This window comes from Schistocerca gregaria, chromosome 7, assembly GCF_023897955.1.
Source record: "Schistocerca gregaria isolate iqSchGreg1 chromosome 7, iqSchGreg1.2, whole genome shotgun sequence".
Taxonomy (NCBI): domain Eukaryota; kingdom Metazoa; phylum Arthropoda; class Insecta; order Orthoptera; family Acrididae; genus Schistocerca; species Schistocerca gregaria.
The window spans coordinates 501,658,757-501,682,495 of record NC_064926.1 but is presented as its reverse complement, the minus strand read 5'-3'; the positions used below and the strand labels follow the sequence as shown (position 1 = coordinate 501,682,495).

At 45.3% G+C, this 23,739-nt stretch overlaps 1 protein-coding gene across 1 annotated transcript in view; it reads left to right on the top strand.

Annotated features, from left to right (window-relative positions):
- The first annotated feature begins 7,578 nt into the window (after positions 1-7,578).
- The window catches only part of LOC126281567 (RNA-binding protein MEX3A), a 124,704-nt gene continuing 108,543 nt past the window's right edge, over positions 7,579-23,739 (top strand). The window contains exon 1 of the mRNA XM_049980640.1: positions 7,579-8,379. Coding sequence (XP_049836597.1) covers positions 7,971-8,379 — 409 coding nt within the window. The 5' untranslated portion in view covers positions 7,579-7,970. The remainder of the gene's footprint in view (positions 8,380-23,739) is intronic.

Below are 23,739 nucleotides of genomic sequence, written 5' to 3'. Positions count from 1 at the left end.
CAGAACCACAGGCACATAGACACAGGCAACAGAGCATGCACAATGTCGGCACTAGTACAGTGTATATCCACCTTTCGCAGCAATGCAGACTGCTATTCTCCCATGGAGACGATCGTAGAGATACTGGATGTAGTCCTGTGGAACGGCTTGCCATGCCATTTCCACCTGGCGCCTCAGTTGGACCAGCGTTCGTGCTGGACGTGCAGACCGCGTGAGACGACGCTTCATCCAGTCCCAAACATGCTCAATAGCGGACAGATCCGGAGATCTTGCTGGCCAGGGTAGTTGACTTACACCTTCTAGAGCACGTTGGGTGGCACGGGATACATGCGGACGTGCATTGTCCTGTTGGAACAGCAAATTCCCTTGCCGGTCTAGGAATGTTAGAACGATGGGTTCTATGACGGTTTGGATGTACCGTGCACTATTCAGTGCCCCTCGACGATCACCAGAGGTGTACGGCCAGTGTAGGAGATCGCTCCCCACACCATGATGCCGGGTGTTGGCCCTGTGTGCCTCGGTTGTATCAGTCTTGATTGTGGCGCTCACCTGCACGGCGCCAAACACGCATACGACCATCATTGGCACCAAGGCAGAAGCGACTCTCATCGCTGAAGACGACACGTCTCCATTCGTCCCTCCATTCACGCCTGTCGCGACACCACTGGAGGCGGGCTGCACGATGTTGGGGCGTGAGCGGAAGACGGCCTAACGGTGTGCGGGACCGTAGCCCAGCTCCATGGAGACGGTTGCGAATGGTCCTCGCCGATACCCCAGGAGCAACAGTGTCCCTAATTTGCAGGGAAGTGGCGGCGCGGTCCCCTACGGCACTGCGTAGGATCCTACGGTCTTGGCGTGCATCCGTGCGTCGCTGCGGTCCGGTCCTAGGTCGACGGGCACGAGCACCTTCCGCCGACCACTGGCGACAACATCGATGTACTGTGGAGACCTCACGCCCCACGTGTTGAGCAATTCGGCGGTACGTCCACCCGGCCTCCCGCATGCCCACTATACGCCCTCGCTCAAAGTCCGTCAACTGCACATACGGTTCACGTCCACGCTGTGTCGCAGCATGCTACCAGTGTTAAAGACTGCGATGGAGCTCCGTATGCCACGGCAAACTGGCTGACACTGACGGCGGCGGTGCACAAATGCTGCGCAGCTAGCGCCATTCGACGGCCAACACCGCGGTTCCTGGTGTGTCCGCTGTGCCGTGTGTGTGATCATTGCTTGTACAGCCCTCTCGCAGTGTCCGGAGCAAGTATGGTGGGTCTGACACACCGGTGTCAATGTGTTATTTTTTCCATTTCCAGGAGTGTATTTATATTATGACTTTTGAACACTATTAAAGTAAAAACATTGTTGTTCTCTATTAAAATCTTTCATTTGGTAACTATGTCTATCAGTAGTTAGTCCCTTCAGTAGTTTGAATCTTTTATTTAGCCGGCAGTAGTGGCGCTCGCTGTATTGCAGTAGTTCGAGTAACGAAGATTTTTGTAAGTGATTTGTGAAAGGTATAGGTTAATGTTAGTTAAGGCCATTCTCTTGTAGGGATTATCGAAAGTCAGATTGCGTTGCGCTAAAGATATTTTGTGTCAGTTTAGTGTTGATCAGAATAGGTAAAGAGCGAAATGTCTGAGTACGTTCAGTTCTGCTCAGCTGTTTGACAATCAAATAACGTAAGAGATTTATCAGCACTGTAATTCGATAATTTTTCTAAGGGGACGTTTAAAGTGGAGCCGTCAACATCGAACAGGCCCATGTTCTTTACACATGTGAGTCGCAATTTGGTCTGGACAGTGATTCGCATCTGGAGAAAAAGTGAAACACGATTTCGGGACTCAAACGTTGTTGGAGACCGATATCGAGGAGGATCCGGAATGGTATCGGCAGGAATTTTGCTGACCACTCAAACACCTCTTCATGAATTTGTACTCTTAAATCGGCAAGGTTTGACTGCTGCCAGGATTCGTGACGAGATCTCATATGCAGTTGCTGCGAGGTGCTGTGTTCCCGGACTTCGTATTGCTGGACGATAATGCTCGACGTCAAAGATCACGTGAGGTTGATGTTTTCTTGGAAACGGAAGATATTGCACGCATGGCGTCACCTGCTCGCTCCCCCGATTGAATCCCATCGAGCACGTCTGGGATGCACGAAGGACACCTGTTGCATCACATAATCATCCACGAACCACTCTCCAAGACTTGCGAACCGCTCTGTAGTGCCGGCCGTTGTGAACCGAGCGGTTCGAGGCGCTTCAGTCCGGACTGCTACGGTCGCAGGTTCGAATCCTACCTCGGGCATGGATGTGTGTGATGTCCTTAGCTTATTTAGTTTTAAGTAGTTCTAAGTTCTAGGGGACTGATGACCATAGATGTTAAGTCCCATAGTGCTCAGAGCCATTTGAACCATTTTGAGCGCTGCAGAAAGAATGGCTGTTATTGCCTCAACATGAGGTTGATGGCATCATTCAGAGCATGCCCCGTCGTTGTCACGTCTGTACCGCTGCCAGAGGTGGTCAGATCCCGGTTGGTAGGGCATGTTCTGAGGCATCAAGGGGTCACAAATTTAGCATTGGAGGGCAGCGTGGAGGCTAAAAATCGTAGAGGGAGACCAACAGATGAATACACTAAACAGATTCAGAAGGATGTAGGCTGCAGTAGGTACTGGGAGATGAAGCAGCTTGCACAGGATAGAGTAGCATGGAGAGCTACATCAAACCAGTCTCAGGACTGAAAACCACAACTGCATACGATAGTACTTTCGTTAATAAGCGTACAAAGTCAAATGCCTTTCGAAAATAATTACTGCATATACCTTGCTCCGTGGCTTTCAGGATGTCTTGTGAGAGATTTCGCGTGATACTTTCGGAACCGATGATTGCCATGGAGATATATATATTTCTCCCTCATTATCTGAGCAGATACTTTTTGTGTAGCAGCGATTTTATTTGGGTTCCAGCATAAACTTGCGAACAGTTCTGTAGAGCCGGCCGTGGTGACCGAGCGGTTCTAGACGCTTCAGTCCGGACTGCTACGGTCGCAGGTTCGAATCCTGCCTCGGGCATGGATGTCTGTGATGCCCTTAGCTTATTTAGGTTTAAGTAGTTCTAAGTTCTAGGGGACTGATGACCATAGATGTTAAGTCCCATAGTGCTCAGAGCCATTTGAACCATTTTGAGTGCTGCAGAAAGAATGACTGTTATTGCCTCAACATGAGGTTGATGGCATCATTCAGAGCATGCCCCGTCGTTGTCACGTCTGTACCGCTGCCAGAGGTGGTCAGATCCCATACTGAGCGCATTAACCGGTTGTCGGAATGTGTGTGTATCTCCCCTAAGTTGGAAAAAAACGAAGGACAGTTTGGTCTAGCGTTATGAATGTTGTGGTTGTTTACATTCTGTGTTGTTTATATTGTTTCTACTTTACTATCACATGTTTATACTGTTTTGTGGCAGAATAAACGCAACCCTACAAAATTTCGGTTTGTTGCTTTACTTTTTGACACCAGTGTACATGCACCAGGCCATTGAGCCACACGCATATTATCACAGGGTTTTTTCGTTCCTTATGCAGGCAATCGTATCCTGAATAATTTCCTTAACACCAAATTTGAACGTCTCCTAACCGTTTCATTTCTGTTGCTCCTATTGTCCACCTTTCGACTCGACCGATGCATTTATGCGCGTTCCCGGCAGCCCGATTTACCAAAGTTCAGTCAGCACACGCTAGTCTCTACTGTCTGCCAACCAGAATGCGTGTCACCAGGCCGGGGGTTCAGGTGCCTTGTTCCCTCGAAATGTATGCTCATTACGACTTTTTTCACACGATCAAATATTACTCTGACGTCCGATGTGTGTTTTATAGATGGATGCCTCTTCAGTAGCTTGCTGTAGGTGGCAGCTTTACATGGAGGTGAGTGATAATCATGATAAAAACATTCAAGAAGCTCTTCCGGAAGTTCTGTTAATACTTCAGTGTTGGTTTTCTTTACTGGTGAAGGTTCGTAGTCAGCAGAACTGTTGGCTTCTCTTTGGGGAGTACTGTTTCCACCATTGCCACTAACGCTACAATCTTGAATACTATTAATCGCGTTGTCGTCTGTAAAATCGTTTTCTTCGTCCACTGTCCTACCCAATGTAACTTCAGTTGAGCAGTCAAATTACTGTTCATGTTTCTGAATTACTAGTCCAGCAAAAACATTGTGAAAGTGTCACCATTCCTACACCGTCTTCCGTTGGATGATAGCTTGTTAACATGGACGCCACAATATTTAAAACGCTCCAAACATTAGTAGTCGCGTTCATTTTTGCTGTGTATGTGTGAAAACGCTGACACAGATAGAGTAAACATGTGAACTACTTGCCTGACCGGATAAGCCCCGTCCTCTAACACAGCGAACACTGTCGAGTACAAACCAAGAGCAACACATCACATGTTGTCGCAGGCGTGGTTAAAAATGTGAGATGGATCTGTGTACAAACATTTAAAGACGAATTCCTGTTCGAGCTGAGAGACTTCCCTTGTAAGATCAACCCCCGTCGAAAGGCAGCCGTTAGAAAATATAAGATGAACATCAACACAAGCAAAACGAGGATAATGGAATGTAGTCGAATTAAGTCGGTTGATGCTGAGGGAATTAGATTAGGAAATGACACACTTACAGTAGTAAAGGAGTTTTGCTATTTGGGGAGCAAAGTAACTGATGATGGTCGAAGTAGAGAGGATATAAAATGTAGACTGGCAATGGCAAGGAAAGCGTTTCTGAAGAAGAGAAATTTGTTAACATCGAATATAGATTTAAGTGTCAGGAAGCCATTTCTGAAAGTATTTGTATGGAGTGTAGCCATTTATGGAAGTGAAACATGGACGATAAATAGTTTGGACAAGAAGGGAATAGAAGCTTTCGAAATGTGGTGCTACAGAAGAATGCTGAAGATTAGATGGGTAGATCACATAACTAATGAGGAAGTATTGAATAGGATTGGGGAGAAGAGAAGTTTATGGCACAACTTGACCAGAAGAAGGGATCGGTTGGTAGGACATGTTCTGAGGCATCAAGGGATCACAAATTTAGCATTGGAGGGCAGCGTAGAGGGAAAAAATCGTAGAGGGAGACCAAGAGATGACTACACTAAGCAGATTCAGAAGGATGTAGGTTGCAGTAGGTACTGGGAGATGAAGAAGCTTGCACAGGATAGAGTAGCATGGAGAGCTGCATCAAACCAGTCTCAGGACTGAAGACCACAACAACAACAACAACAACAACAACTAAGCCATATTCTGCCCCCTGGCCTCCAACGAAAGGTAGCCCTTCTGCGTGAGTTTAAATGCGTACAAGACAAGCCGCAACTCTCTACACATCAATACACGGTTATCCTAGAAAGAGGCCAACTTCATTCAAGGAAACCATTAAAAAAAGAAAAGAAGCTATGGAAATGAACACATCTCAGATCAACCTAATCGACTCATTAGAAATGAGACTGGGCAAAGCCTTGACATCCAGACTGTCAAAACATGCCCTGCAGTAGAAAAAGAAAATCCTGTCTTCCATCACTCGCGCAGAACATGGACAATGAGCAACAGAATACGCGCCAATCATTGCAGAAACGCAGACACTATCCCTAGGCGCGGTAAAGACTCCACTCCAAAATGCGATTGCAGGACAGCCAGGCAAACCGTTCGCCGCATTGTTACGGAGGCTTACTTTAGAGCCGGCCGGTTCTAGACGCTTCACTCTGGAACCGCGCGATAGCTACGGTCGCAGGTTCGAATCCTGCCTCGGGCATGGATGTGTGTGATGTCCTTAGGTTGGTTAGGTTTAAGTAGTTCTCAGTTCTAGGGGACTAATGACCTCAGATATTAAGTCCCATAGTGCTCAGAGCCATTTTTGAGCTTACCGTAGAATTTCGACGATTTCCTGATGGCAACCACCGGCGCATGTGATATTTAAATGTCTGCCTGTAAACTACACGTGTTACTGTTCATATTTCGTTTAATATTGCGCTTAAAAGTTATTTGATAAATAAATAAATCTAATAATACTGATTTGTAACTACTCGAAAAATTAATTTGTAGAAATGTCTTTGGTCTCTTCCATCATCACTCTTATTTCCAGGTGTTCAATACTGGATTAGATTGCGCAGTAGTGGGAAAGAGTAGTATTTGGTTCGGAATGTTCATGGGACTATCTCATCAATAGGCGCAGATTCAGTGATTTTGTACTGAAACAGGAGATACTCAGTTATTAAAACGGTTGGCACCGGGGACGTGCAAAATGAAAAACGCTTTGATAGGATATACGGTGCGCAACAATTCGTACTACGCATTCAACTGCGATCCAATCATTGACTCGTGAGAGTTATATGTTTGCCATCGTCCTGTGGTCTTTGGAAGTTCCATGAATTCACGAACTTCTACGTGAGGATTTAAAAGTCGTGCCACCGCTTAACACTTTAGTACAGCCATACTCTGCAAATCGCTGTCAAGTGCATTATTTGGGCTTCTTTGCGTTCTTGACACGTATAGGAATGACTGTAAATTCCTCTGTGCACTTTGTAATTCATATGATCTCAGAATCACAGCAGGAGCGATACGTAGTGGGTTGTGGTGTATTCTTAAAGCAATCATTTGAAGACGATTCTTCTAACTTTTTAAAGTAGATTTTCTCTTCTGGTGTCTGCCAATTCACTTTCGAAGCCATTTCGCCACAAGTGATTAGCAGGCAATCTCTTTGTAGACTGCATTTCCCTTGTATTCTACCAGAAGACTGGCACCTGCTTTGCCTACGAGAGAGCTTATGAGATCGTTACACTCCATACACCTAAAGAGCTTTACGTCTATATACAGCGTAGTTGACACACGTAGTGAAATTAGGTAACAAGAAACAATGCTGTTATCAGTACGTCGTTGGGCACTGTTGGTGGTGAAAAATCTGACTGGTCACGTGGAGACAGAAGAAAGCAAACGCCCATAGCAGCGAGTGTGTCAAGGGGAGTAACGTACACTAACAAGTGAAAGTGTTGTGCGTCTCTCTCTTCTCTTAGCTCTCGGTTGCGTAACCGAAGAGAACTGCCTCCGACGAAAATACCGGAACGGATTTGTCCAGCTTTCCGTGGGCTCCCGAAAGAAACATTTTTTTCTGACCAGGAGGAGGAGGCAGCTGCACAGCCAGCAACAGGGGATCCGAGCTTCCGACCTATTTACTCGGAAATTCTTACAAAACGCCGGGTCGACCGAAGACGGCGCGTACGCACACCGACAGAAAACACGTGTTCGGGCCTCCTTTGTCTGCAGGCTCGGTAATTTTAGCACCGGCCCTAGCGCCCCCTCTGTCGGTTCCTCGGCTCCCCTTCCTCGCCCCTCCCACAGCCGGTCCTCGCTCACGCAGTGCCGCCCATAAGCGAGTCCAGCGGCCCGCAGCAATGGAGGGGGCAGGTGCCGGCGCGGTGCATTGCGCGTGCGCGAGTTGGGTCACGTGGCAGCGGCCTTCCGCCAATGGCGAGGCGCGCTTCGAATTTGCCGCCGCGGCGCTACTGTAGCACATGCTGCGCAGCCGGCCGGGCCGCGACGGGACAGTCGCATTGCGTCGCCACCGCAGGGTAGGGGCGCACTCAACTCCTACGTTCATTCGACCTCGCACGCTGTCGACACACAGACGGGCGACCGGTGCACCTACAGGAGAGACACGACACGCGGTGCGCCAGAGCATTTATATTTTTGTACAGGAGAGTGACAGGCAATCGGACTGGAAGTGCTGTATATTTTTTTGTTCTCTCGCTGCCGAGCGAGCGATTTTGTTTGTACGTGCATGTCATCGAAATAAGGGGTGAGCACCCCCGTGCTTTGAGAGGAGGGCCACTGTCGAACTCCCCTCGCGACCGAGCAGCAGTGTGTCGCCGGACGCCGAACGAGCTCTTCCCGACGACGCCCTCGTTACCCGGTCGGCAGCTGCAGTAGTGTGCGGCGATGCCGGCTAGCCTCTTCTCGGACATGGAAGGCGGCCGGGGTGCCGGCGGCGCGGGCGGCCTCGAGGACCAGCGGGCGCTGCAGCTGGCCTTCGAGCTGTCGATGCTGGGCTTCACGACGGACGTGTCGCCGCCGCCCGGAGTGGTGGGCGGCCCTGCGGGGGCAGGGCCCGGCGGGGGCGGCGCCGCCCCCGACACCTCGACGACGGCGGCGGCCGTGGCCGCAGCAGCCGCCGCCGCCGCTGCCGCCGCCGCCGACGCGGCGCACCACCATCTGCTGGCGCCGCCGCCGCCCGCCGCCGCCTTCCCCGACGACGCCCGCTGCCCGCCGGGCAAGAAGTCGCAGAACATGACGGAGTGCGTGCCCGTGCCCAGCTCGGAGCACGTCGCCGAAATTGTTGGCAGACAAGGTAGGCCACCGCCCTGCTCCTAACTTCTCTATTACCATGGTAAATCCGAAGCAAGATGGCATTCAGACTGAGGGAATGATCTTCCTTGACGTAGACCTGCTGTAGCGTCCGTACACGAGTTCTAGCTCAACCGGTAGGAAGGTATATTTTCCGCTCAGTTCTTTCATCTCGATTCCGCCTAGATCTGCTCTATGTCCATTGTTGCTGGCTAGTTTCCACTAAGTTGACGGATATCGCTCAACTTCCGCGGTTGTTACTAGTGTTAGTGGTATAACATGAACTGCCGATTACTTTTCGAATGAGCAGTTTTTGTTTATATCTACCCGTTACTGCCTGGTGCATAAGTGCATTACAACTCTTTCATGAGTGGAGGGGTATTTCGCAGTAGTGAGATGAGTCTTTAAAGTTGTCCATTAGTCAGCACGTAGTTTGGATGTAATACTTTCGAGCGTATCATTTGAGTTACAATTTGGTCAAAAGTAGCGAACGAACTATTTATTTCCGTTGCAGTTGTTTGTAGCTAAGTAGACCTCTTTTATACCGACAGTGACTTCAACACTTGTATCATTGATGTTGCCTTTTCACCCAGCATACAACACTGTGCTTGCCAGCTATTAGGTCAGAGTTGATTCGAGTAATTCGATGTTTCAACGAAAGACTTGCCCAATCCACTGTAGTTTACATTGGGGTAGCGAAGCCTTTAGACTGGGCCGATCAGTATTGTGCAGTGCGCTGAAAGACTTTTCCACGATTGTTCCTTTCGATGATAAAAAGGTTGGTTTTTCACGTCAGTTTGGAAGTAGTCTTTATGAAATTTCGCGTTGCCTCTATATGAATCGTCGTTTTTCACATGATACGAATGTACAGGAAGTTTTTTTTTTTTTCAGATAGTAACATATACGTTCAGGGACGATATGTGTCATGGAGATGTTACGTTGACAACTTTGGGCTTAGCGGGGTGTAGTTTGACTGCAGTCAGAAAAAGCTGTCCTATGCAAGCCTTTTGCATTAGTCCTCACAATTTCACCTTACCGCGACACTTAAGGTGGTCCATAGCTTCATGCTAAATACGTAAGTTGGGATGACAATATTACTACTTTGGTCACGAAAGAGGAAGCGATGTCGTTTTAATGTGGTTAAAGGAGGATTTTAATGGAACCCCTCGTATACTTAGCTAATTGAAATTTTTTCCGCTGTTGCCTTGTTTCGTCAAGAAAACTAAGCACAGTGTCTGTTTATATTGATAACACGTTACCAAAATCATTTTTCCGTTCCCTTCTGACTGTTCAGAATGTTTTTCTTGACGGTGGCGCGAATGGATGTTATTTTGCCAGGAGTACCGCGCATTGCGAGTTGCACTCTCTTTAACATCGAAGCTTCTTGGAAATAAGAGCTCGTACGGAAAGATACAGGTGTTCGTTCCTTCCGCGCGCTATACGATATTGGAATAATAGAGAAGTGTGAAGGTGGTTCGATGAACCCTCTGCCAGGTACTTCAATGTGATTCGCAGAGTATGTGAATGTAGATTTTGTCTTTTCGCTCATTGTTGGCTTCTATGTTATGGAACACTCTTCAATTCAGGTGCCGGGTCGTGTTTGAGGTTGCTTACCACGCTGCCGCTTCGAAAATATGCTTGTTACGGATCCTTATAGGTACAAACGCCCACAGATTTGTGACACTTAAAACGTTTTGGTCGAGTTTTCATTATCGAAAATCGGTTAAGCCTCAGGCCGCTCGAATAGTTCGAATGCTAGAGCACTTCATCACAAGGGACGCTCAGGTAGGCTTGATGAGCTTGCAGTGACAGTCTGGTATCAGCTGTTGATGAGGACCTCGGTGTAGGTTAAGCCGCGTGGCGCCGGCGACCACGTGGTCGCGCGGCCAGCTCCGTCTGCTGCGTTCTCCTCTCCCTACCTAGCTTCCCCGCCGTCCGCTCAGACGCCGACCTTGGAAGCGTTCAGCCAACTTTCTCTGTTCCGCTCTCGTCCGGTGCAGCGGGCCAGCCGCCACGGCCGCCACACGAGACCAGAGACACATTGCGTAACAAAAGCAGTCATCGCCGCCGCCGTCTGCTCGCTGCCTCGCCGCGGTAGGTCCCCTGTTCGCGTCCCGGTGACCTGTTCTCTTTTTTCAATTGTCGAACGTTCTGGGTAGGGACTGGCGTATTCGCCGAGGCAGTGAAATCGACAACGCTATTCGCTTCAAAAACGATGGGCTCGTAATTGTTAGACGTAGTTGGAGGCCACACGATTCTTCGTGTCATGACAGTCACGTAATGTCATATTTCTAAACTCGGTCGCAGCTAGCGGTGCCGTCGGCCGACCTTGCGCTCCATTGAGCGCAATGAACAACTTCCTTATTTTCAGCGAAACTCGCAAGCGATAGGAGGCAACCGCTGTATGCTGGTAAAACTCTGCGATGGCCCCAATAAAACATCTCGTTCGATACTCGAGCTCTGCCTTGGGCTTCTGAAGCCTCGAAGTAATCAAGAGTTCTTTGAAACGATAGAAACTGGCAGCACTGAATATTGTTCCGGCTGCGTAACCATTCACAAGTAGAATATAAAGAGTTACGTGCCCTTGAGTGATGCAGATAGGTGACGTGTCTGTAAGCCAAGCATGTCTATTTAACGTATTATAATCTACACTTGAGAATGGCTACGCAACCGAAACTGCATTATAATGAAAAATATAATAATGGTTTAACTTTAACAATAACAGCTACCTTGGTAGATGTAATTAGACATACGCGTGTAGCCTGCTACAGCTGAAATACACATTCATGTAGTTCTATGAAATTTGCTACCGTCTCTACCTTGTGTATTCACCCCAAGTTCAAAGTGATTGAAGTGCCATTTCTTTTTTGTCGTGGACATGGTAAGATATCCCCGATTTGTGTACAAAATTTTTCAACCGTAAGTGATCCTATATTTCTTTGCGTTGGGCCGAATGTCTTGGATAACTGATTCTAAGACTGTTCACAGCGTCAGTGCGTCTGAATTTATACGAAATAACGTAACGTGTGCTTTCCTGCTGACCTTTCAACGAACTGACAGCAGGTTCAAGCAAACTGCGCCATATCAGGACACACTCCGTTATTTTCTACGCAGTGCCATTTAGTGTGTAACACGTGAACGTAGATTGTAATCTGACGCGGGTCCCGCGAAACAGATACAACTTGTATGCAGATAATTGTTCCTTCGTGTCGTAATGTTAAAAACACGGTTATACACGTAGCATAATAATAGAATTAACTGACTTTAGGCGGCAATCGCCACAACGAAGTTAATAATTCGGTAGTGTCAGGGCCACGTGTAGTTCTCACTCGCAGCACAGCTTGAGGTCCCACGTACTCTTGACCAGTCTGTTTCCACGGCGACCCTGGCGTCGGAGGGCGGCTGGCACCCGTTGTCAGACAACAAAGGAGCAGATGGCCGGAAGAGCGGGCCTGCTAGCAGGCACACACGATACCCGAGCTGGCCGGCGTTGTTCGGTTAGGCCCGCCGAGCGACCCCCGAACAAAGCAGCAGATGTTCCGACCTCCGGGCGCTCCTTTTTCCCTTTTTCGTCTTCCTATTCCTTGTGCCCCTTATGTAGGACCTTCTCTTCCTGTCGTCCCGCGCTCCGCGCCAGGTTCTTTGTGTGTTAGTGCCCGGTGGAGGGGGTTCCGACATCCGTTTACCGCCGCGTCGTCTCTACCGGGGTTCCTCTCGTCTCAAAGGACCTTTCAGGTCGCCGAACCAGTCGTATCAATCTCCACGTACGTCGTTAATACCAAATATACGTGGCTTAAATATATACTAAGGTGGACGTATACACTGAACGCCGGAGAAGCATTTACATGACAGTTCTACACATAAGTCAGTGTGTGGCTGGCGGTTCGTTGAACCACGTTGAGTCCCCACAATACTAGGGTAGCACTTAGGACAAATAATCACTGAAATTCCGTCAGAGTTCGAATTTTATTCCGGTGCCCATTTGCGCTAGGTAGCTGGGAATCTTCAAAATAGCGCTAGATGGATACGGTAGTGTAGGCCCTCTTGGCCACCTAGTAAGGTCATCCGAAGACCAGTATCAGTTGCAAAGCGATTTAGAAAACACTGCTGTATGGTGTGTCAGGTGGCAGTTGACGCTAAATAACAAAAAGTGTGAGGTGATCCACAGGAGTTCCAAAAGAAATCCGTTGTAATTCGATTACTCGATAAATAGTAAAATTCTCGAGGCTGTCAATTCAACTAAGTACCCGGTTGTTAAAATTACGTACAACTTCAGTTGGAAAGACCACATAGATAATATTGTGGGGAAGGCGAGCCAAAGGTTGCGTTTCATTGGGAGGACACTTAGAAGATGCAATAAGTCCACTAAAGAGGCAGCTTACACTACACTCGTTCGTCCTGTTAGAATATTGTTGCGCGGTGTGGGATCCTTACCAGGTGGGATTGACGGAGGACATCGAAAGGGTGCAAAAAAGGGCGGCTCGTTTTGTATTATCACGTAATAGGGGGGAGAGTGTGGCAGATATGATAGGCGAGTTGGGATGGAAGTCATTAAAGCAAAGAACTTTTTCGTCGCGGCGAGATCTAGTCACGAAAATTGTCACCAACTTTCTCTTCCGAATGCGAAAATATTTTGTTGAGCCCAACCTACATAGGTAGGAATGATCATCAAAATAAAATAACAGAAATCAGAGCTCGAACAGAAAGGTTTAGGTGTTGGTTTTTCCCGCTCGCTGTTCGGGAGTGGAATGGCAGAGAGATAGTAAGATTGTAGTTCGATGAACCGTCTGCCAAGCACTTAAATGTGAATTGCAGAGTAGTCATGCAGATGTAGTAGATTCGTTATCACTTTCTACCGTCTGGAACCACGCCACTGCTACGGTCGCAGGTTCGAATCTTGCCTCGGGCATGGATGTGTGTGATGTCCTTAGGTTGGTTAGGTTTTAGTAGTTCTAAGTGACTGATGACCTCAGATGTTAAGTCCAATAGTGCTCAGAGCCATTTGACCCATCACTTTCTATCAGTAAAACGCAAACTTTGATTCGCCTTCCCCAGTATATTTTTTATGTGCTGGTTCCAATTTGTTGTTAGTGATAATATCCAGGTATTTGGTTGAATGGACAGTCTTAAAGACACCTTGTCTCCATATTTTTGCAATTCGTTCTGATCTTCTGACGACTCTGTTATACAAATGACAGCATCACCTGCAAAAAATTAAACTGCTCAAATTGTTCTAAATAGTTTCTGTATATTTGAAGCGGCAGGGCCCGCAGATATCAGTTTCTCGGTGACTTCCCGTCAATTACAAACAACCTCTTGACAGGAAACCAGGAATCTAGTCGCTCAATTGGGACTATGCTCATTAAAAGTTGATTGTTAGGAAAGGCGTGAAAACCCTCCTTGGAATCTGGAAATATGATAGAAACGTCATATTCCATGACGATAACTGCCATTACACCGTGTGATTTAAGATCCAGTTTTATAACAACGAAATTTTCTGCGCCAGTACTGGTTGTGAGTTTCAGTGGAAGTATTTCGTACGTTCGAACGCAGTAGATGTTCGTTCCTAAATCCCACTGAAAATAGGTACATAAAGTGCAAGCGTACGTGACGGTCTGTAGGATTATTTGCGCTGTTAAAGTTGCTTATGACTTGCGATTTTGAGTTATGCAAGATGGTGAACGTACACACTTGCTCGTGTTTCTTTGCAGGCTTGTATAAGCAAAAATCAGTTGTGAGGCAATCTTAATTGTCCAGCGATGTTAACAAATAAATTGCAGATTGCTCGTAGAGGTTCTTGGAGAATTTTGTACGTGTATTAAATCAAAATCATTTGACGATAAGCGAAGAGCATTTCCCCATACGTTTTACTTCGAAAATTATACAAAAAATTGCCCATCTTAGACGTATCGTTATTGAAAAGTGAACGACGGCCTGACCATGTAAACGTAAACCGTTGCTTAAACACCGAATGAGGGCCGGTACACGTTTGTGGGAGCTTTGTCAAGGTTCCATTGTTGTAGAGCAAGCATGAGCTATTAAATGTGCTTGAAAACACTTTTGGACGAAAAAGGAAATGTAAGATAACTACTTATATGTCGTATAACAGGCCTGTTTGATGTCAAACTTTCTTTATGTGACATAAGGTTCAAATAAGTTTTGCGTATATCCTAACATAATTCTACAAATAACTTAAATTGGCTTAGGGATCTTTGTCGCATACTGATCCTCAGCACTTTAAATGAAGTGTCAGCATCCGTGGTGTCATGCTTAGGCGTAATCAGGCATACAAGCTTTCACTAACGTGCGTAGCCGTCTTACGGCAGACGTTCACACAATAACAATATACTACGGCAGACCCTGGACAACTCTGTACTGATGTGAAAACAAAGGCAATTAATAAATTCGCTTGTTGTTGAATAACGTCAATTTCTATGTGTAACAGTACTCGCAGATGTATTGCAGCATGTTCCCGGTAATTTTGACTAATGTAGTGAATTTAACTTGCACCACCCTTTGCACATACATGTTGCAAGATCCATTGACAGATAGTGTACAATGTTCCCTCTTCAGCATACCTTAGCCATAAACTGCGATACCACGTCAATGTAGATTCAAAATTCTGTAACTAGAGTGTAGAAGTTTCTAAGAGGTATTCTACTCCTGCCATTCTGGTGTCTTCTTTTGCGTGATTTTTGATAATAAAAAGTGATTTAACGTTTGGCTGACCCTTCAGTAATTGTAGGGACTGATATGCTCCCTGCAGCAGTTAACATGTTAATGAGACTTGAAACTTTATAAATACCTGATTGACCTTCATTTCAGATATTTACTACCTATCTTCCGGTACAGGTCTTCTATTATACATAACTCAAGCTAGTCCAGAGCTTCCTGGTGATATTTTATTTACATGTTTATTGCATAAAAACTTTCGTATGATCAGAATTACGTAGTAAAAGAATAGCTGCTGCTTTAGGGAAATCATACGCACACTCACATTACGTGTAATGCGATGCTTTGTCGTACAGTTAATTCTTTAGGCTTGGACATTTGCATTTGTTAGACGTACGAAATGTAATGTTTACCACAGGCCAAAAGAATTACTTAAGTCTTGTCAGTCCGGAGACGCGGGACACGATTTCCTCGTTTCTATCTGTAACGTAGAAATTGTTCGTCCGTGAAGAGATTCCTAGTCGGATCGTTAAATGCTCGCGGCTTTTATTTTATAATATGCAAATATCGCTGCAACAGTTCTCATTTGCTTTTGGCCGGCGTTCAGTGGATGCGCCGTTAATCTCGCACACTGAAGTCTGTTGTACAGCACTCTTCTTGTGATAAAGCCTATGCCAACAGCTTTTCGAAACTATAAAGTGCGTTTTTCGATGTTTTTCATGTCATTGCTACGAAGGGTCACCCTTCACGCATCATCTTAAAGAAAACGCCAATGTTCGAATTCTGACATTATTGCGAAACATTTACAACCTGAAAAGAATAAAATATCCTAACACATGTACCCCCATAATTACAAACCAGTGTGAAGTGCACGGAGTAGGGGAAGAATGTTTAAACATGCCTGTACGAGCTTTACTCCAGATATACGTAGAGGTTGAAGTAATTCTATATTCATCAATTAAAACTGCGAGCATCCCGTATTAGTCCTATTTGGTACGGGTCCCCATAGACTTAGGGACGCACAATTACCACGTACGCAATCTCCTTTGTAGACACGTTTTCCTACTATTCCACTAATTTTGCACCGCTTTAAAGTCCTATCATAATCGGTGAATGTTAGTGCAGTGTTTTAAGCGAATAGTTTTACAACTGTCACCGGTGAAGTCTGTTGTCAAGTGTCTGGAAGGTCATTAATATACAACACGACGAGAAGGGTCGCAACACAAGTGAAGTTCGTCGGAAACTTTCCAGATCTCATCCTGCGTATCCCTTTCCAAGAAATAGTGCAGTAAGAAATTTCGCTTGATAAGAGCAAAACGAGGATAATTGTAGTCGAATCAAGTCGGGTGATAGTGAGGAAATTAGATTAGGAAATGGTAAACAAAGTAGTTGTTTTTTGCTATTTAGGGAGCAAAATAACTGGTCGAAGTAGAGAGGATATAAAATGTAGACTGGCAATGGCAAGGAAAGCGTTTCTGAAGAGAAATTTGTCAACATTGAGTATAGATTTGTCAGGAAGTCGTTTCTGAAAGTGTTTGTATGGAGTGTAGCCATGTATGGAAGTGAAACATGGACTATAAATTGTTTAGACAAGAGAATAGAAGCTTTCGAAATGCGGTGCTACAGAATGATGCTGAAGATTAGATGGGTAGATGACATAACTAATGAGGTATTGAATAGAATAGGGAAGAAGAGAAGTTTGTGGCACAACTTGACTAGAAGAAGGGACCGGTTAGTAGGGCATGTTCTGAGGCATCAAGGGGGTCACAAATTTAGCATTGGAGGGCAGCATGGAGAGTAAAAATCGAAGAGGGAGACCAACAGATGAATACACTAAACAGATTCAGAAGGATGTAGGCTGCAGTAGGTACTGGGAGATGAAGCAGCTTGCACAGGATAGAGTAGCATGGAGAGCTACATCGAAATAGTCTCAGGACTGAAAACAACTGCGTACGATAGTACTTTCGTTAATAAGCGTACAAAGTCAAATGCCTTTCGAAAATAATTAGTGCATATACCTTGCTCCGTGGCTTTCAGGATGTCTTGTGAGAGATTTCCCGTGATACTTTCGGAACCGATGATTGCCATGGAGATATATATATATATTTCTCCCTCATTGTCTGAGCAGATACTTTTTGTGTAGCAGCGATTTTATTTGGGTTCCAGCATAAATTATTTGCAGCGTGGTGCGTGCCCGCAGTTTGCGACACGGACAGTGTGTCAGATGCAGTGGGTTAGTTTGGCTCTCGGCCGCGGAGCCGGCCGGCGCAGACAGGTCCTTTATTCCGCAGTCAAGGCCGCCGGCGAGGAGAAACCGCGTCCGTGGCGCACACGTGGGAGGAATTCTGTTAACGCAGAGAGTCGCGTGTGCGAGACTTCGTGCCCCCGGACCCGGCCGTTATCACGCAGATAGCCCACCCGCTCCCTGTGCATACTTGTTTTCGCGTGCTGCGAGGCCCTAATCTTCCCCGTTCCAGGAATCCGCCACCTGGCGGGCCCTGGACGTCGCCTCCAGCGTGCCGGCGTGTTTGGCAACAGCGCGGCGTCGATTCATTGCCTCTATCCTGTCCGCTGATAGTATTGCATCGCGCCGATCCCACTAGCTCAACTCGGCCCGTGCCTCTACTACGCTGCGCCCGCTTTCGTGCCCGCGCAGTCTTCTGCTGTGTGTCCCGTCGGCTGACATCCACAACTGCATAAGCACCTCGTACAGAATCCTACCGAGCCAGGCCGTACGTTCGGGAGAACGGATTCGGCCATCCGGATTTTGGTGTACCTTAATTACCTTAAATATTTTCCACGTTAGTTTCCTTAAATACCGGGTGTTCAAAAAGTCGGTATAAATTTGAAAATTCAATAAATAATGGAATAATGTAGATAGGTACAAATTCACACTCATGCTTGGAATGACATTGGGTTTTATCAGAACCAAAAAATACAAACGCTCAAAAAATGTCGGACAGATGGCTCTTCATCTGATCAGAATAGCAATAATAGCATACCAAAGTGAGACAAAGCAAAGATAATTCTCAATATGTTGTTGCTGTTGTCTTAGTCCTGAGACTGGTTTGATACAGCTCTCCTTGCTACTCTATCCTGCGCAAGCTTCTTCATCCCCCCATACCTACTGCAGCCTACATCCTTCTGTATCTGCTTAGTGTATTCATCTCTTGGTCTCCCTCCACGACTTTTACCCTCCACACTGCCCTCCAATACTAAATTGGTGATCGCTTGATGCTTCAGAACATGTCCTGCCAACCGATCCCTTCTTCTGGTCAAGTTGTGCCGCAAACGTCTCTTCTCCCCAATCCTATTCAATATCTCCTCATTAGTTACGTGATCTACCCATCTAATCTTCGGCGTTCTTCTGTAGCGCCGCATTTCGAAAGCATCTATTCCCTTCTTGACCAAGCTAATTATCGTCCATGTTTCACTTCCATACATGGCTACAATCCATACAAATACTTTCAGAAACGACTTCCTGACACTTAAATCTAGACTCGATGTTAACAAATCTCTTCTTCAGAAACGCCTTCCTTGCCATTGCCAGTCTACATTTTATATCCCCTCTACTTCGACCATCAGTTATTTTGCTCCCCAAATAGCAAAACTACTTTACTACTTTAAGTGTCTCATTTCCTAATCTAATTCCCTCAGCATCACCAGACTTAATTCGACTACATTCCATTACCTCGTTTAGCTTTTGTTGATGTTCATCTTATATCCTCCTCCTCAAGACACTATCCATTCCGTTCAACTGCTCTTCAAAGTCCTTTGCTGTCTCTGCCAGAATTAAAATGTCATCAGCGAACCTCAAAGTTTTTATTCCTTCTCCCTGGATTTTGATACCTACTCCGAATTTTTTTTGTTTCATTTATTGCTTGCTCAATATACAGATTGAATAACATCGGGGGTAGGCTACAACCCTGTCTCACTCCCTTCCCTTCCCTTTCATGTCCCTCGACTCTTATTACTGCCATCTGGTTTCTGTACAAATTGTAAATAGCTTTCCGCTCCCTGTATTTTACCCCTGCCACCTTTAGAATTTGAGAGTATTCCAGTCAACATTGTCAAAAGCTTTTTCTAAGTCTACAAATGCTAGGAACGTAGGTTTGCCTTTCCTTGATGTGGCTTCTAAGATAATGCTCAATATATCCACCATCATTCTTCACCAATAGCTGTAGTCGAGGAATAATGCTGTGAACAGCACTGTAAACCATGTCGTTAGTTATGGTGAGCCACTGGCGTCGGATGTTGGCTTTAAGCATCCGTAGAGTTGGCGGTCGATCACTTTACACTTAAGACTTCAGGTAACCCCAAAGCCAATAATCGCACGGACTGAGGTCTGGGGACCTGGGAGGCCAAGCAAGACGAAAGTGGCGGCTGAGCACACGATCGCCACCAAACGACGCACGCAAGAATTCTTTCACGCGTCTAGCAATATGGGGTGGAGCGCCATCCTGCATAAACATCGTACGTTCCAGCAGGTGTTTATCAGCGAGGCTGGGGATGATGCAATTCTGTAACATATCGGCGTACATCTCACCCGTCACGGTAGCAGTTTTGCTGTCCAGCGCAATCCGTCGGAAATTGATTTTTTTTTTTCCTTCTAATAAAACCCTATGTCATTTCAAGCATGTGTGTCAATTTTTACCTCTCGATCTACATTATTCGGTGGTTTAAGTTTTCAAATGTATACTGACTTTATCAGCCTGTATTTTCCGCAAAAAAAAAAAAGGTTGGTTCCTTCCTCCATCCCTGTCTCGAGTTAACGACAGCTGATGGGAAGGAAAACCCTAATCTTAGTACTTTCCTCAGTCTCATGTATGCTTTACGGTCCCTTATCTGTAAGCATTACGATCTCTGGTGCTGCTGTTGGTTTTTAATATCCACTCACCTTCTGTTACGACGTTCCGTTCTTTTAACTACTTGAATCCGGCAAACCACTTTATTTCGGAAGAAAATTACCTTAAGTTGCACAGATACCTCTACTTCGCTTCACTGGCTTCGATAAATCAGTAATCTTGAAGCCTGCAAAATTAGAGGTATTACAGATCATTAGATCTTAACTTTGTGTAAAATATAGTAAGTGTCGCACAGAAACTTTCTAAGCAGTCGTCAATACCTTATTCACAGAAACATTGTAATATGTTCGTATTGCATGTAATTATTGTAACCGCTGACAAATTAATAATTTACAGTGGATGAATCACATTTGTGTATACGTCGAGCGGTTGTTCCAGCAGTGGAAGTTGTAATTATCCGTTCTCCTTGTTTTATGACCCGTACTGCTAAGTCTTCCACTCGAAAATGTTCCTTCACACGTTAGTTCATTTTCCTGTTTCGTAGAAATTAGCAACATGCACAGCTCCAATGATCGCAGAGCAACCTTGTTTTCATACCGGAAGCCCCGGTCTGCCTTTTGTCAAAATTGGTGATGAACAATGATTTTTAATTGTGATTGACATCTCAGATATACGGCATCAGTATTTATAGTTACTCTGATAGCCTTGTAAGCCGAAAACAGTTTGACCAAATTTTAACAAAGTCCTCTGGAACATGCACAGTATTCAGCTTTTCATTGGTAGTCACGTTTTCCCAAGAAGCGATAAGACAGTTAACATACTGCATACAATTCAGACTGAAGAAAGAATATAAAATTATATCAGAACATACTATCAAATGTTACACCTGTCGGCAAAATTTAACCCCCGACGAAAGCTTGCCACTTCTGGTAACTCCTAAACATGTTCTGTTTCCAGAATCTTGCACAGATCATTACGTGGATTGTTGCTCCTCTGTTAAGATCTAAATAAAAGTTCATAAATGACTAAAAATAAATTTGACACTTCTAGCCCTTGTTTTGCCAGTGTGTTGCACAGCACTAATGTAAATGTAAACCCTTAAACAATTACCCGGAAGGGAGGCGTAAAGTCACTTCCAAAAATATAATTATGTAACAATCAAAAGTATTCTAAGATATGTGTGCACGTAAATTAAATGTTTTGTAGAGTGATGTATTTAGAAATTAAACGTGAGCCTTAAGACAAAACAACTATTGAGTTACGAATATTGTTGGACGTGACGTTTTGTGCCGATACGTTGTAGCTTATTGTTCAGGTGACAATTATATTTTGTAACATAGCCAACAGGAACTGCGACGCAAGACAAGCACCTTTGTTGAAATGCATATGCTTTATTAAATGGTCAGGAACACTCGCCGAACTTACATAAGTGTTAACTTTGATGGATTTATCACAACCATTCATCTTTCAAGTGAGAGTAATGGAAGATTCCTGCGACGCTACTTTCTTCTACGTTGCGAAGGAATTAAAAACTGTTTTGAGGGAAATATGCCACAAGCTATATCTAGAAAAGGTTTAGTCTTAATTAGACAGTAATCGTTCTACGTTTAGCAACCATAGATTGGTTGTATTTGGGAGTACAGTTTCACTTTGTGCGTATAAATTATTGAACTTTTGACTCATTAGTGCAGAGAACATTGATAGGGAACGATGTCTCAATTTTCACCGTTTCGAAATCTTTCTCTTTACGAAATTGCTGATAAAATTTTGTATCCGAACTTTTTCGGCTGAGATGTGGTCTTCCACTATCGGTGCAGTTAGACATTCTGATCTAACCAGAGCTGCTTCGGGCTGCCTTCAAATTGATCACCACGTATATACCGTTTAATCTTCCTTGTAATTAGAACATTTGTACAGTGTAATGAAGCAACTGCTTTGCTCGAAGGGAGTGTAATGGGGTCGTAAAGTTTAATTTACTCAGCGTGTACATTAGTGACAAACTGAGGCTTTACGTAGATGAAATTACCGGCAATTCTGACGTGTATGAAATAAAAGTAATACGCAGTTAAGACATCGATGAAATAGCTATCTGGTACTGAGCAAGCAACTGTGGAAAGGAACGCGTAGCTGTTAAACGAAATATACAAGCGTAGTGTCATTTCAGTAGTGAGGTACAAGTACTCGTCGTGAATATGTTGGATTGGCTGTGTGTAGAGTAAGTGGAGCGATTGCATCAAGCAAACGGGCGACTAAGAGTAATTGCAGTGTGTCTACAAGAGGGTTACCAACTAAACGCGGGTACAGCTCACACATGAATACTATTAGTGTAAATATCTTGCCAACATTTAACCCGTAAAGATCATGCAGAATAGCTCGAAAAGACCCCGTTCACTCTCATCCCAAGCCCCGTCCTGGAGTAGAACTGCAGAAATTTTAATATGTAAAGGTTTAATACATAGCATACTAAAAAGTACCCCTGTACTTACGTTCAAGCGACTCCAGGAAAATTGGAATAGTTGAGTTCGCTTAAATGAATCTTACTGATACAGGAGGAACAGTGTGAGGGTACCACTCTAAAAAGTAAAAATATTATTGTAGCTTCAATGACATGCCCCTATTACTGCTCAAAGGAACAGTTAAAACTCTGATGTATGTTCTTTGGCAAGTTTATTTTCAAATTTCAAACTACTACGGATATCCAGAAAACACGAAAACTCCTGTCTTCTGCTTCCATGTCCCCGAGCTTGTTTGGTCAATGGAATTTTCTGTTGGCACCAGTGCCGAAAATATATACATTCGCAGTGTTTCCAATGACGACTGATGACGTTACAGATGGACTCTACTCTTTTAATTTGCTTCTTCAAAACTCCGAATACGTTTTCGATTTAACATTTAATTCGATATGAGGTTCGAATTAGGAGTTTGAAACACCGCTTCTCCTTCCAAAAACTCATCTGTCAAACAACGAGACTGCGACGCACTTACTTTTATTAGTACTTTCTCGTCACACGATTCCATGTCTTTGCGGACGGGCAATATTTACAAGGTGTACACTTCAGAGTGCGAGACAGGCTAAACAGTCGCGCGAAGTTCACACGAGAGCTGGAATAGTATGGACGTCAGCGCGTAGCGTCGGTTGCCGCCGTATGCTAAGTTAGCGCAAAAAGTTGCTTCCTTCATTGCCCATACAAGTACATGTTATCTTATGCTATATAACGATTATTGAGGTTAAGGTTCACAGCTTTAAAGTTCACCAGTTTCGTGAATTTGTCACTAACAACAAGAGGGTTATTTAATACCTCGAACCCAAAAGCACGCAAATTCGCCTGTGTAACTTAAGTGCCATAGTGAAATCTATGAAGCGTACATTAACGGTAGTCGAGAACCTAGCTGAAAGCACGACCCCCGTAATCCTGCTCTTTTCGGGACATATTGCCCGTTTCTGGAGCGGAGCAGTTTGGCTGGCCGGGTTTTGGGCCGAAGGGGCGTGCGTCAACGAGCTGTAATCCGGATGCCGGCGTCAGCACCGGCTGGCGCGACTGCGGCTCGCTCCCCGACCTTGGCCGTGGTGGGCAGAGGGAGGGGTTCAAGACCCGGTCAGCGCCAAGGCCTTCGTCTGAGCTGTGGAGCTCCGGCGTGACGGTAAACTGTTATGCTGCCTGAGGTCTAAAGTTTGGGCAAGTATTACCGACGTGCACAATGTTTGTACCGCCAATGTGCAGGCATTTTACAAGCAAATACCATTTGTACTGTAATGTTCACAATGGCACTTTAGAGCAGTGTGTGCCAAATCAGTTGTAAATGTTAATGTCTGCCAGGCATGAACATCAAATCTATGGCCTATCGTGGGAAGGCAAAGTGCGATGTTGAGAACGTTATACTTCTAA